At 37.2% G+C, this 15,046-nt stretch overlaps 1 protein-coding gene across 1 annotated transcript in view; it reads right to left on the reverse strand.

The window, feature by feature from the left end:
* Positions 1-2,593: 2,593 nt before the first annotated feature.
* Positions 2,594-15,046, reverse strand: part of LOC107549976 (A disintegrin and metalloproteinase with thrombospondin motifs 10-like) — a 47,114-nt gene continuing 34,661 nt past the window's right edge. Inside the window, exons 17-24 of the mRNA XM_016231172.1 lie at positions 8,956-9,091; positions 7,888-8,051; positions 7,276-7,402; positions 5,577-5,706; positions 4,793-4,997; positions 4,429-4,605; positions 3,909-4,068; positions 2,594-3,429 (exon numbers count right to left, since the gene is read on the reverse strand). Coding sequence (XP_016086658.1) covers positions 3,320-3,429; positions 3,909-4,068; positions 4,429-4,605; positions 4,793-4,997; positions 5,577-5,706; positions 7,276-7,402; positions 7,888-8,051; positions 8,956-9,091 — 1,209 coding nt within the window. The 3' untranslated portion in view covers positions 2,594-3,319. The remainder of the gene's footprint in view (positions 3,430-3,908; positions 4,069-4,428; positions 4,606-4,792; positions 4,998-5,576; positions 5,707-7,275; positions 7,403-7,887; positions 8,052-8,955; positions 9,092-15,046) is intronic.

A 15,046-nucleotide genomic window follows, 5' to 3' on the forward strand; every position in this document is an offset into this window, starting at 1 on the left:
AAAGTCAACTAAATAAATGAATTTAAATGTAATATGCTCATACAAAGAGCTGCTATTAGCACTAAATCTGATCCTCTTGAACATCAGTATGCAGGAAGTTTATTTTTATATTCAATTTAGCAAAAAAGTACAGTGCAGATGGACGTACAGTGTAAACACACACACATGACGAGCCAACAAGTCTGAGGTTTATATGTGACATATGACGGTGTAAAAACTTGTCTTTGTAAAAAAAATAAAAATTAAGAAATGGATATAAAGGATATAAAACAGATATAACAATACATTGGATATTATTTGTACACAATGCATCTTTTTATTCAGCATTTCAAATTCATTTCAACTGGTCTACGTAAAATTCATAGGACATAAACTACATCACAAGCACATGACAGTACAGCATGTGAAAATCAAGATTTAAGTCCAAATAAACAAGTGTGACTGCATTTCCAAAGTGAATCTAGTTACTGCAAATGTAGAAACACTGCAAAATTGAAAGATAAAAGCTTACCATCAAAAGCAAAACAGCATTTTCATCTTTCACATAATAATTGTACCAAAGAAATGATTATAAAGTTAGTGTCTCTGCAGAGAGACTTGAACAATAATTTTAGTTTTCATAGAATCTTGCTTATATATTTTTTCCTTAGCAAATGTATTACCTTTAGCAAAAAATCCCTACAATACAAAAATAACATGAATCTTGAGATTATGACAAATAAAGACATAGCACCATACTGTAGCACCACAGATTAGCCACCAGTCCTTGAACAGAGGCCACCTCTTCAAGATCTGCTCTTCAAATCAAACATTCGACGTGTGCTGCCAGGAGAGGGAAAAGGTCTGTTATGGCTCTCTAACGATGACTGACACTAATAATTTGGCAAATTTGAGCTAAATTCTGATATTTGGGTTAGAAATGGGTAAAAGGAAATTGTAGGTTCTGAAAGGGAATCCAATCAATATGTTAAGAAAACACTGAAGAGTTCACCTAAAAATGACTCCTCACCATTATGCTGTTCCAAACCGTTATGGAAGCGACATGTTTTTTTTTTTGTGAAAAACAGACCCAAATAATATTAGCAAAAAATATTACTTCCACCCTAATTCTTCCCCTTTACTCTCAAAATGCATATTCAAATGCCATTGGTTCTGCATTGTTACTACAAACAATGACTTACATTCTGGTATTTTACCCATATAAACCCATTACCCAGCTTGGACACTCTGCTGAATATAATTTTGTGTTCCACAGAAAAAGAAAAAAAAGAAGCTTTTGAACAACATATGGTCATGTGGATTATGGGCAGAATTTTCCTTTTTTCCCCCAAACTATTACTTGAAGTTCTCAAAGGTGTGAGTATATTTGTTCCTGACCTGATAAAATGAAGCATAAGCAATCCAGTAACTAGATGGTTACATGGGTCACAAGTCTGCACTGCCACCAACGTTGCTGCATGCTGACTTGTGGTGCATTAGAAGTACAGTACATTATCTTAGGTAAAAGTGTCTGAGAATAACAATATGACCACCACATGGTTTTAACAACAGCTTCCATTGGCCTCTTTAACTACTATTACGTTGTGCACAGAAGCTAAACAGACCCTACCTCTCATTTCCCTCTATTTGCTAAACAGTTCATTGTTCATCCAGGTTTGACTGATGCACAGTACTTATAATTAATTGGTGTAAGCATTATGGGACCGGATGGCAAGAAAATGGCACAGCACCTGCAAATAGCCACAAGGCTGTCAGATTAAAAGATACAGTATCTCAGCACCAACCACATCGAATGAGAGCTTATGATATCTGAGTGATCTGGAGTGTCTCTAAAGGGCAGTTCACACGGACAATGATTTAATTGTTCAATGTCAACAAGTCACTGCTAGTCAGTGTTCATCTCAACTGCAGCATTCATCTGTATCATGAAGCATTACGGTACAGTCACATTAGTGAATTTTCGGCAAATGTTTCTTTGCAAAAGGTCCATTGTATAGCACAGTGTTGCAATGTACAATGCACCGCTCACATAGAAGTCACTTTCAAAACAAACAGCTTTCTGGTGCTCAACGCAGCGATTTTGCAACTTGTGAAATTCGTGGCAAAATCTGTGTAGGGAAAATTCCCCCCCTAAGCGAAATTCCTATTGAAATTACTAGATTTCACTGTGAAAATTCTTTGGACCAGTGGTAAATGTGACAGCACCTTCGCTCATGTTGTTTAAAATCACCAACTCTTTTAAAAATAGTTAACTGTTGGTTGCTTTGCAAATTGCTGTAAGTGAAAAGGCCCTTAGGGGGATATTTCACCCAAAAATGCTTTACTCACCCTCATGTTGTTCTAAACAATTATGACTTTCTTTCTTCTGTGGAACACAAAAATAGATATTTTATTGTATGGACAAAGATTTATTTTTTTATGTGTTGGAGAATAAAGAAAGTCATACAGCTTTGTAACACCATGAGGGTGGGTAAATAATAACAGAATTTTCATTTTTTGGTGAATTATGCACTCAGTAATGTTTATCCAAAGTAACACTTTATACACAAGCAAAGTAAAAAGTATTTTTGAAAAATATTTTAACATCCCAGCCTAACAAGAGTTGGTTTATTTTACATGGAGTGGGTCTCTCATGGGAGCAGCCATATTGAGATCACAAGACCAGCTCCACACTACTCATTTCAACTCAGTAACCTGGTTGTTTTTGGACAATTTTGTTTGTGGATTAAATTAATAATGGCTGACTACCAGTAGTGCTTTTCTACATTGGTAACTGAAAACAACTGTGCATGATGATTCATCCACAACACTAGGTGTCAGTATAAGTCCAAAACGACCAGCGCTACACAAAAAATTACTGAGTGAACCTTTGAGACTATAATAAATGACTTAAATGGTCACATTACAATAACAGACAACTATTATTCACTGAGATTTAGCAGTACATCTGTGACAGTTCACAAACACTGCCAAACATGGCCGAAAGCACCACATGGAAGAGCAAAAGAAACACTGACGGATGTCTTTTGGGCAGACTGGTATTCACAGCAGCAGTGCCAAAGCAGCTGGTTGGAGGGAGAGAAAGAGAGCAGCACAGACTTTCTCTCTTTCTCTCTCTTTTCAAGTCTCTCTCTCGCTCTCATTTCTTCCGTGCTTTCTCTCACAATGATGTCAGTCTGCCAGTGGTTAACAGCACTCCTCCAGCGGAATGCTGAGCATGGGCGGTTTTGGCCATGCAAGAAGACGGCAGGGTGGAGAGGGAAGAAAATGAGGGCAAGAGAGAGAGACATTGAGCGTGAGAGAGCGAGTGAGAGGGAGGTCAGTGTCCTTGGCAGGTTTTGCAGCACATCTGTCTGAAGTATGCACGGTTGCAAAATTTGAACCTGAGCACTAGGGGGCAGTATGCCACTGTGTTCACATCTTTACACTCTGCGGGACACAGAAAAAGTGCAGTCAGTCGCAGAGAAATTAAATTTGCATCCTAATAACACACAATGTTTTCAGATTTTCCAGTGACTTCAAGCATGTAACAAATTTCAACATTTGCTTTGCAATTGAAAAATCCTAACAGTTTTTTGTCAAGGGAACCCCTGTGATGCTAACTTTCAGGTTGGCCTACAAAAAGTACTTACATGCATAAAATATAGAGTTCTGCAGTGATGACGCAATCACTGCAGCACTCTATACTTTATGTATGTGAGTACTGCAACATAATACTGTCATAAAATTAAGTTAGTATAGTTGCTAAAGCTAAAAGAGCAATGCATTGTGGGCAATATTTGCCAAAAATACTTCAGTATGCTATTCAACATACTATGATTTGGAATGTACTAATTATAATATTATATATGACCAATGGTCAGCTAATTGGGATGCAAAGTGTGTCTGCTTGCCCTTTGACCTCTAACCTTCAGGGTTATCTGTAGGGCCATTTTTATCACACTTGCTCTTGCACTGCTGCATGGAGGCGGGACGATGTGTCTCTGGGCACTCATTAGATGGCTGGCCAGTGTGTGTCAGACACTGCATTAAACGAATCTCTTGACCCATACCGCACCAAGCCGAACACTGGAACACACACAAAAACACACATCAAACAGGACAGGAACATGTATAAAACAAGAAAAAGTTTTCATGGAACCTCACATATTTGGACTCAACGATTCATTTTTGGACATTTTGATTCCTGTCCTTTTTTATATGTCCGACATCACAATTCAGCACATTTTTTGGAAAGAATGAGAACATTGGGTGTATTAATTTAAAAATAGCTTTTTTTGCTGGGTCTCAGGAGAACATTCTTGCCATTCACAGCGATTCAAGGCATAATCTAATTTTGCTTATACATTAAACACTTATGTCAGATGTTTTAAGTGCTTGTGATGAAATCACAAAGTGACAATCTCACAGCTTTAAATGAGATCTCACCTCTCCCCAGGGTCCTGTAACCCACTGAGGTGGTGGACAACGTTGTATGTTGCAGCGCACCCTGGTGGTCGGGTGGCTTTGTTTCGGGCACTCTGACTCTGGCAACGTTTCACCGTTCTCTCCACTTCTGCACAAAATCACTCTGTTCCTGTAACCCGGACCACAGCTAGGAGTACACTGCAAAAGATACATGATAACAAAGAGACAATACCAAATTACACCAAAGATCGAAGTAAGATTTTTCTAGACTACTAGTCTAATTGAACCCGAAAAATAAGACGCCCTAGCTGACTGCTAGTTGGTCAGACCAGTTCTAAAGACACAGTCTTAACATATAGGCAGCTGGACCCAGATGTTTCTCTACCTCAGACCAGTCCAGGGCATGCCATTCTGGTGGGCAGGTGTGGTTGTTGCAGGGCTCGGTGACGGAAGGCCGTGGTGGGGTGCAGGCCGTGTCATCAAGGACTTTCTCCTCTGTTACAGAGATCTTTCTTTTACACAGCACTTCCCGCGTCCGCACTCCTCCGTTACAGCTCCGACTGCAATCTGACCAGTCTCCTGTCCACCACCTGACAGATACACAGATACCAGAATATATCAGGCATTGATGGAATGTCGCATCACGTTGATCAGGAACACCAAAGACGTTATTGAAGTCTTGTGCATGTACAGTACAAAAGTCTAAGACTTTTGAAATTTGGGGGGAAAAAAGAAACCTGGAAAGAAACAAATTTGAAAAAAGTTTACTATTTAAACAATTTAAAACAATGATACAAGAATACAAAAAAATATCAATAATGAAAAATAATTTGCTATTAAAATGAAAAAGATATAAGAAAACAAAAAAAAATTATATAAATATGCTTATGAATATTAATTAGCGTATGTGAATGTGGTACAGTGATTTAGATAGTATAGTCAATTGCACTGACTGGTTACTCAGTGGTCCTTCGATGATGTCTGGTAAGCATCAGGACACATTAGCATACAAATCTGATGTGGCCCCTGACCATTTCTGAATGTGGTTTGCATTATCAAATCACCATGTGTTTCCATATGCATCCCATTTGCACCTATATTTAGCATGAAACATATATGATCGGGATGGATGTTAATGCCACACACACAAACACATACAGAACACCCACGTTGGAGGGCAGGGCTCCAAGTTGCAGGGTCTTTTCTTGTCTTTGGGCTTGTTTTTCTTGTCGCAGAAGTGGTTGTACACCACAGAGAGATCAGCTTGTTTCTTGCACACTACCTGCTGGACTTGAACCCCTGTGACAAAAAGTGTCTTCGTTATATAAATCACAGTAGATTACCATAAACCCTAATCATACAAACATGAAGCTTTGATGTCAGTGCGGTTTCATTCTTGTCTTTGTGTAAATACACAATCCCTGTGAAGTTATTATGGTATGATGGTTGTGCCAGTTTTGTTGAACACTATGGCTCTGTTCCAAAATCTAGTGAGCAGCCTTGCTGCTTACCACCTAAACAGACAGCTGCCTTCTAAAGCAGCATTCTAACAGAAATGGAACCTTATAAGGTAAATTAATTGGTGACCAATATCAAAATTATGGCCCAATACAAATAATTTTATTTCACATTTTTAATTGTCACATTTTATAGGCAAAAACAAATAAAAGGCTGATATTAAAATTATATACTATTTTGTATACACTACCACTGAAAAGTTAGGGGTTTGTACACTTTTTTTTTTTAATAAATTAATACTTTTATTCTAACTTCTATTATACTTAAGTGACAATGAAGACTGGAGTTATGGCTGCCATCACAACAATAAATGGCATTTTAAAATATATTAAAATAGAAAACATTTACTTTAAATTTTAATAATATTTCACAATACTTTACTATATTTTTTAACAAATAAATGCAGTCTTGACGAGCATTACAGACTTCTATCAAAAACAAATCACTTAAAAATTAAATAAATAGTTTTAAATGCTACAAGTGAAATTAGGCATCACAAAAATATTAAGTGTACAGCATAATAAATAATTTGAGATCTGCTAAAAAATTTAATTTAACAGTGTTATGAAATTAGTGTTTTTGAAAATGAACTTTTGAGTGTTACATGATGGCAAAGATAATCTAAATGTAAAAATAGGTGAAATGAGAATGTATAATTAAATTTCCATTGTTGGCTGATTTATATCCAATATGGACCAATAGGTACCAAAATATTGTATAATATATGGTACCAATATACTGTACATCACTTTTTTTAAACAAAACTTCTCAGCATCATAATTAACATTTATTTTACCTGTTATTTTTGGATTTATTTTAATGCATTATGGCATTGTCTTCTCCATTATGGTTGTTAACTAAAAACCTTCATGATGCCTTAGAATGCTCCCTATGAGGCAGCTCACAAGATTCTGGAGCAGAGTCTATGTTTTCGACAGCAAATTAGTTCTGAGTCATAGCTAATAGTTTCTTATCAGCAAGACAAATACGGGTCATTAACTCACAAAGCATGAATGCAAGAATAATAGGGAAGGAGCTTGAGGATAGGAAGTGACATCAAAGCTGGGGTTCTTGGTGTATACAGTCGATGTAATTGTTTTTTTTCACAGGATTTCAAACGGTTCACACACATCCTAATGGCAGACATGGGAAATTGACATTGTTCGTGTGAACAGTGTTGGACAACTTGACTTTCTTTTCTTATGCATTTAGTAGTCACTGTGAATGTGTACACAATTTAAATTCAGTTTCTTTGAGGAAAACCTTGCAATGCCACTTCCACGTGTGAATGATTTCATTATGTCCGTCAGTAAACAGACAATGAAACTATAACAGACAGAAAACAGTCACCTCCTGCACACAGCACAGAGCAGCGGGACCAGGATGTATAATGCCAGGCGTAACTGCTCAGGGGATCTCTGTTGACAGGTGAGTTAAAACGGTAATGGATCCCAGGATTTTCCTCACGGACCAACACCTGCAACACACCACACAACAGAGAACTAAACTGACTGATCCGCCCATCAAACACTCTGACTCGGATAGTTTGTAATGAAATCAAATAAATGTTTTCCAACAGATTTTGCAAAAACTACCCATCTTCTATTGCTAGGACAAGCTGATAGTCTAAACTCACAACACTGCTGCTGTGTCGGTTGATCAAGATGCTCAAAAAACAAACAAAAAACAAAGAAACACATTTTTTACACTTTTTGGGGCAATTAACCTACAAATAGCTTACTCATTGTTCTCTCAGCATATTAAACTGGGATAGGAGAAAATAATTTATGAAAAATATTGAAAAAATTGCACACTTCAGCTTTGAATAACATTTATACAGAAAATTGCAATTGACCCACATTGCAAATACACTGCAGCTGTCTAAATTCTGAGGCATCTGTACCAACACCAGCAGTGCATAAATATCATGCTTGAACAGACCACCCAGCATCTCTGAGTTACCATGACGATCAGGGTCATGTTGGTGGGTCCAAGTGCTTCCAGGGTCTCTGGTTCATTGGCGGGTCGCCGGTAGTGGAAGGTGGTTCCCGCAATGTCAAAGCGTCTTGGCGTGTCAATGGTCAGCTTGCCATTGATGAAGTACTGATCCCCTTTGCTCTTCAACACTATGGTATGGAAAGGGTTAACGATTAATGGGCCTCAAAACACAACAGACTCTTTGACATGGACACTGAACACTGTGCTAAACGAGGTTTTACACTTGTAAAAGGAAGTTGGAACTACTTTGGTGCTAAAAGTATAGAATGTGTTGTTACAATGTTTTTTTTTTTTATTGGCAACAAGCAACCAATCAATAAAGTTACGGAGCCCCTAAAAGCTATGGCAAAATGGGGAAAATATGAGATCGGAGGAAAAGTATTGTTTTTCCAGAGAAACTCTGCTTCACTTGCAAAAGCACTGAAATGTATTTTTTTCTCCCATCTTAAATTATTTCCATCAACAGTTTTGTGTTCACTCTTAAAACATCAGCATTCGCTCTCAAAACTTTTGCTTTAACTCTCAAAACTTTAGCATTCGCTCTCAAAACTTTTGCGTTCCGCTGAGAACTTGTGAGCAAACGCAAAACCGGTAATGTAAATAATATGAGATGGCAGAAAAACTATATTTCTATTCGTCTGAAAGCAAATGCAAAAATGTTTTGGAGGGATGCAACACTTCACTTTGAATTACATTAACTGCCAATATTTCCACAAAAGGGCGAGCAGTTATTAAATCAGGTAGTGTATTTATTGTGTATAACCAAATGATCTCGTAAATTCACATATTAAACAAGGGTTTACAAATGCATATTGTAAAATCTTGAAACCTGACATATGAACATGTAAAATATGAACAATATAACCTGGATAACCTGGGATATAACCAAGACAACCAATATAACCAAGCTAACCTGGGATAAATGACCATGGGTTAACAATTAAAAAATGTGAAAAGGTAACAAGAGTGTATTAGTTCTGCTTCCCATAAGAGGCTCATATTTGAGTCAAACCATGAAAAATTGTGTCTCACCCAAGTAATTGTGAGAGACATTGAGCTCTTGGATGTGTATGAATACTGATCCTTTGGGGATTCTGACCACCTCCTCATAACCTAAGAGAGAACACACACAGACACACATACATTTATTCACAGCAAGAGTACAATGCTGTTAGTGGTGCTTCACTGAGAGTGACTGTGATGGGATATGCAGAGGTTTGAGATTCCAACCGAATTCCTGGGCAACGTTCCTCAGTTCTGCTGCCCAACACACAATGTGTTTAAGGCCAGATTCCACCATAGGCCTGCAAACAACTCCAGCTTCTGACCAAAGAGTAAAAAAAAGAAAAGAGCAACTGCCACTGACAGAGATTTTGTTGTGAACAGTCAAGAGGCGATGAGTGTGCCACAAAGAATTAAACCACCAACTAAGGATAGAAATCTATTGATTCTGGTTCTGATTACTCATAACAGTTTTGGTTCCTTAAGGATTCCATTAACAATTCTTGTACTATTTATGTAGAAGATATAATTATGTGGAATATATTAAATAAAATACATTAAAAATACATTTAAAAAAGTAAACATTTCATTCATTCATTCGTTAAACACACTAATCATTCTATTTTAAACCATATTCAGAAGTGTTTTTGATTCACTAAACAGAACAAGTTCAAGAGTCAATTTTTTCAGAAATGTAACTAGTTGTGCAGGACACACCATCATATGTATGCATGCATATTCGACAGCTTTACAGAATCAAAAATGCTGGCATTTTTCAATAAATGGATCCGGTTCTGAATAAGAACCCAGATATACTAGAATACTCAACATATACTCACATACACAAAGAGAGAGAAGCAGGCAGACATGAAACATTAGTGGTCATTTGTGTGGATTGGTCAGTCAGTTGGCATTTTGTGGAGCATCTCATTCATTGACCACATTTTTAAATAAACTGTGTTTATTTGTGTTTAAATTGTGTTTGTACCCTCAAGAACCCTGAGCTCAAAAATACAGCCAGAGCCAAGAATAGCCCATCATCTCGGCCTCGGCTAGCCACTGCGGTCAATGTTCTTTTGCCGCCCGCCCAGGGAGTGGCCCACTAGAGCTTCCTGCAGCTGAGAATAGCCCTCAGTCCAGCACACAGCCAACAGCCTGCCATTCAACAACACCACCCACATCCGAACCGGCTCTTATGCAAACCGCTGCTAATTCACAAAACAGCATCACAACGCTTCCACTCAATCTACACTTCAGTGTCATTTACCTGTTTATTATTCCTTTGATGGTAAAGCTGAATTTTCAGCATCATTATTCCAGTCTTCAGTGTCACATGATCCTTCAGAAATCATTCCAATATGCTGATTTTGTGCTTATCATTTAGCATTATTTTCAATGTTGAAAACAGTTGTGCTGCTTAATATTTTTGTGGAAACTGTGGCGTTTTTCAGATGACTTCAGTCTCTCACTCTCAACCACCCTCATCCTAACTGAAGTGTGTCTGTTCCATCGGAAGGAATTCTGCATGGCTGAGATCCTGTATCAGCATTTATGACTTGGGCCTTGCATGTGAGCAGGTAATTATGAAACGTCTTTTCAGAATGGCAGGAGTCTCTGTGCACCCCTCAACAGTAAGGCAGCTGTCCAACACAAATCTGACCTGAAGTACGATGCTCACCACACAAACACTTACACACATTGTTTGAGGTTCTATAAAGTGATTGTATAGCTTCTCTGAACACATCTAAAGTCTGAAGAGGGCCATTAACAGGAATTTTGGGCCCTTTTACTGTAAATTACTCTGGGTTCCTTACCTTTTTTTAAGAATAAAAATGTCAACATTGATATGGCCTGATGGAGAATGCAAACATTCTGATATGCTGCATTACATTGATATATTTGTGGGGAAAAAATACAAAAACTTTTACATTGTTACAAAAAAAAAAAAATTCAACTGTGATAATAAAAAGAAACATTTCTTGAGCACCAAAGCAGCATCTTAGAGTGGCTTATGAAGGATCATGTGATGCTGAAGACTGGAGTAATGACCGTTGAAAATTCAGCTTTGCCATTTTAAAATATAATACAACAGCTATTCGAAACTGTATTTTATTTTCCCATTTTTTCTGTGCTTCTATGTATTTCACTCTTCGTTTGTAGATTTTATTTCTGCCAACTCTACTTTGTAAACACCATTTTAAAAGGTGCTATTAAAATAACGTTTTACTTGTCTGTTACTGTAAACTCATTTGGTTTTGCACTTTACCATTAAACTGCTTTTGGCCTCCATCTCCATCTTTCCTTTTCTTCTATGGTGAGCTGATTTTCATTTCGTTTTTGACAACTTGACTCAATGACTTCTCATGCCTGCTCAGCATCAAAACATACCGCAAAGCGATTTGATTATTTTTTTAAAGAGGGTGGAGGGTTTGAAATATTAAAACAACTTGCAACACATTTGTATTTTTTTACAGTGAAATGCACTGAATTACTTATAGTAGAAGAAACTGCTAGAATCGTTTCCACCTTTTCACCCAATTAACTACAGTCTTGTCTCAAAATGCAATTTGATTTTAATGTTTTCCAGTTCATGACTTCAACAGCTAATTGAGAAGCGTGTTTACTGACAACTCTCTGGACACAGGCTGAGAAAGCACTAACTGGAGAACAGGAAAGCAGAATTATCAGGGGCTTTAAAGAGGTTGGTGTGTGCCACTGAAGGAAAGAGCAACAGTCTCTCTTATGTCCTGGACTTGGACTTCTGGGTTAGATCCAGTCCTCAAAATACTCCCCCAGACACCAGAGGAACTTGCCAAGGCTGCTCCCAGTAACTCAAAGCATGTCACACACGCACACATTTCTGAGGTTTGGGGGGCTACTCAATTCAGGCACCAGGCTTATGTTACTTCAGTTAACAAGAGAAATAGCAGTCTCACATGTGCATTTGCAGTGTTCACTTAACTATTAAGAGAAAAAAATTATACTATCCATCTTCTCAAGGACACTAAGGGGAAATAGATAGCGTTGTTTATTTGCACATGCTGTCTGCATCGTTTTAACCCCTGTAAATCAAGTAATGGCGTGATCGCTACTGCAAAATTAGTGCTTATCACAATTTGCATTGGCCTCATGCTTAGAAATACTCCCAGACTACAGACAACGAAGTGTTAAGTGACAATAAAGTTTAAACAATTTCTGCTGCCATGACCTCTAGAAAATGGACACAACCATCCCTTTTGAACAACCCTTTCTACGGGCGGTAAAAGTGATACTTTAAAGTCAACATGAATTGCTGTACACAACAATAATGTGACATATTTCTGAGTGAAACATCATAATTAATGGAAAATAAAAATATAGGGTGGAACTTGTTTTTATCAATTCCTGAAAAAATATGTCATGCTTGAACTGAAAATGGTAGAACAACCATTAGACAGCTGTGTATTCATTCATTCAAAAAATATATATATTTTTTTCTTCTAATATTTTAGTCAACAGTAGGCTATGTATTCTGCACTGACTCCAGACCCCATGAACATGTCAAGGACAAAGCATATGTTCAGATTTTCACACTAGAAATTATTTTATTGTGCTTTTACATTCTTTTTGAAGCTTGAGTTTCTAATCACTGTGATTGCATGAAAAAAAAAAACGATCAGTATATTCTTCAAAATTCGCTCCTATTCACTTTTATTAATTCATATTATTATCCATAATACTTTCAAATGTTTATAATCAGTAAATATGTCTATTCTGACTTATACTTTTTAATATTTTCATATTTAATTTTATTTTGATGTGTTTTTGTATTTATGCGTGCACTAGAAGCTTCATTACAAAGAAAAACTTGTGTGCAAGCAGTTGGCAATAAAGATCTTTCTGATTCTGATTCCCCTAAGTTTCTTTTTTCTATCCCACAGAGGAAAGTAAATCAAGGGCTCAAATGGTGTTAACATATTTAACTAATCACATGTATTAACATGTTACTTTTTTGACAGCCCTGATAGAAATATCAAGGTTTGACGTATAATCTCAAGAGCAATCCCAGAATTCGAGAGATCACAATTAATTTTCACTGACATTGTGCAAAGCAATTGCAAGTTTCTCCAAAGGGGCCAAATCTGCACACAATCCAGACCATTAAAGAAGAAATTGAAGAGTCTCCGCTGTCTGTATAGAAAACGTAACACACAAAATGAACTCAGCAACCAGCAGACCTGAAACTGCTTGAGTCTTTCCAAATCCAGGACTGTGCAACTTCACAAAAATCCCACTAAAGCGCCAAAGACTTTTGTTGACCTGGCCTAGATTCCATAACCTGCAAATGTGTGACCTATTTCCTCACTACAACAATGGTAAGTCAATGGCTGCTTGGAGCGGGTTGGGCATGTCCTCTGCTGGACCAAATAGAGCTGAGCTTTGGGACGCATGGTTATACAGGCTGTTTTTAATGCCTTGTTCTTTAAAGCTCTTGCTTTCATAATCAAACCCTTACTGTATGGAAGCTAAGCCACCATAAGGTTGCAAACACTACTTTGATTTCTCCCCCTGCTGTTCTTCGGTTTTTATATGCACCATAAATAAGAAAGCAGAGTAACGAGTGAGGGAAGGAGACGGAGGAAGAGAGGAAATAGAGCAGGGAAGGAAAGAAATGGAGAAAGGGTGAGAGCTGATGGCGGGGAGGGAGGGAGGGAGAAGTCGCTGTGATCATGTTCAGCTGCGTGTACTGAGGACAGATAATCTGGGGGGTCATCGAGTTCTTGCAGCATTCAGAGCAGAGCAGAACGGGGCTGGACTGAACTGAACTGTTGATAAAAACAGCCACTGGTCTAGACAACAGTGCAAAGATAAACCAGCCCAACTCGCTCCAAAGGCGCACATGCAGCATGCCCGGTGTAGTACAACAAAGCAAAACAGAAAATAAAGTACACTACAGTTTGCATTATGAAACATACTAATGAACAACATATTTTAAGCCACTTTCACACTTTGTTTGATTGTTTGCTCCAAACCAGAGTTCAGTTCCAGCTGGTCTCTCTTCACATTGTACTTTTGGGTTAGAAGAACCCAACAAAGCAAGTACCACCATGAGTACTAGCGGCAGCTGTTTACCATAGTAACTAGCTAATGATTCGGATGAGTACATGCCAACTTTAATGTTTTATTCATGTTTTTGTCGCTTTCAATTTTCCACCAAAACATTATACAGAACAGCACTTGCGTTTAGTTCCCGTGGATGTATTACCAAAGGTCATTTATTTTAGGTGCCACAACAAAAGATGTCTTTTTTAATTCATGTATTCATTTATTTATGCAAATTATTTTTAATTGCAAACACAAAAACTTAACATTTAATGAAAAATCTAAATAAATTTGATCATTCTTTTGTATAATAATAATAATAACTAGTAGTAGTAGTACTAGTAAAGAAAAAATAATATTTAATGAAAAATATAAATAAACTAAACATTCTTTTGTGGTGGCATCTGTTAAAATAGTAATAATAATAATAATAATAATAATGAATTATTATTGTTGTTGTTAATCTTTTTTCCCTTTATAATATAAAAATATACAACAATCTGGAAATTATACAGCTATAATGCAATAGTAAAACAATGGCATACAAAACATTACTGTCTGGTTTGTAGTTTTCAACACATTCTTATTGATGCTTTTAAAATCATTTAATATAATTTTAAGTCACTTTCGCAAAAGTTTGTTACCCAGCTAGACAACATTACTTTGTTGACAATTGGCAACAATGTAGAAAACATTTAAAGAAATTTTCACAATGTTTAAGTTTGCAAGATACAAAAAAAAGAGCAGAGCAGTGAACATGAAATTTTCAGAAGTAACAATAATTGCCCAAAAAGGCAAGTGACTGTTCTGCAAAAAAAAACTCTGTTCGGCCCAATCCTCTCTCACATTGGCCACAGGACAGCAGCCTATGTTTATTGTTGAGCCCTGAAGCTATAGAAAATCACTTTCACACCAACCAAACGATACTGAACTCTGATGTCTAAAAAGCTTTAGCATTAAAGCGTGGGGGCGTGTTAGAACGAGCCGTTTTAGGGGGGCATGGCAGAGTCTTAACTTTTATAAAGAATATCTCTTTGGT

The sequence above is a fragment of the Sinocyclocheilus grahami genome, unplaced genomic scaffold (assembly GCF_001515645.1).
Source record: "Sinocyclocheilus grahami isolate Dianchi unplaced genomic scaffold, SAMN03320097.WGS_v1.1 scaffold16.1, whole genome shotgun sequence".
NCBI classification, from domain to species: Eukaryota; Metazoa; Chordata; class Actinopteri; order Cypriniformes; family Cyprinidae; genus Sinocyclocheilus; species Sinocyclocheilus grahami.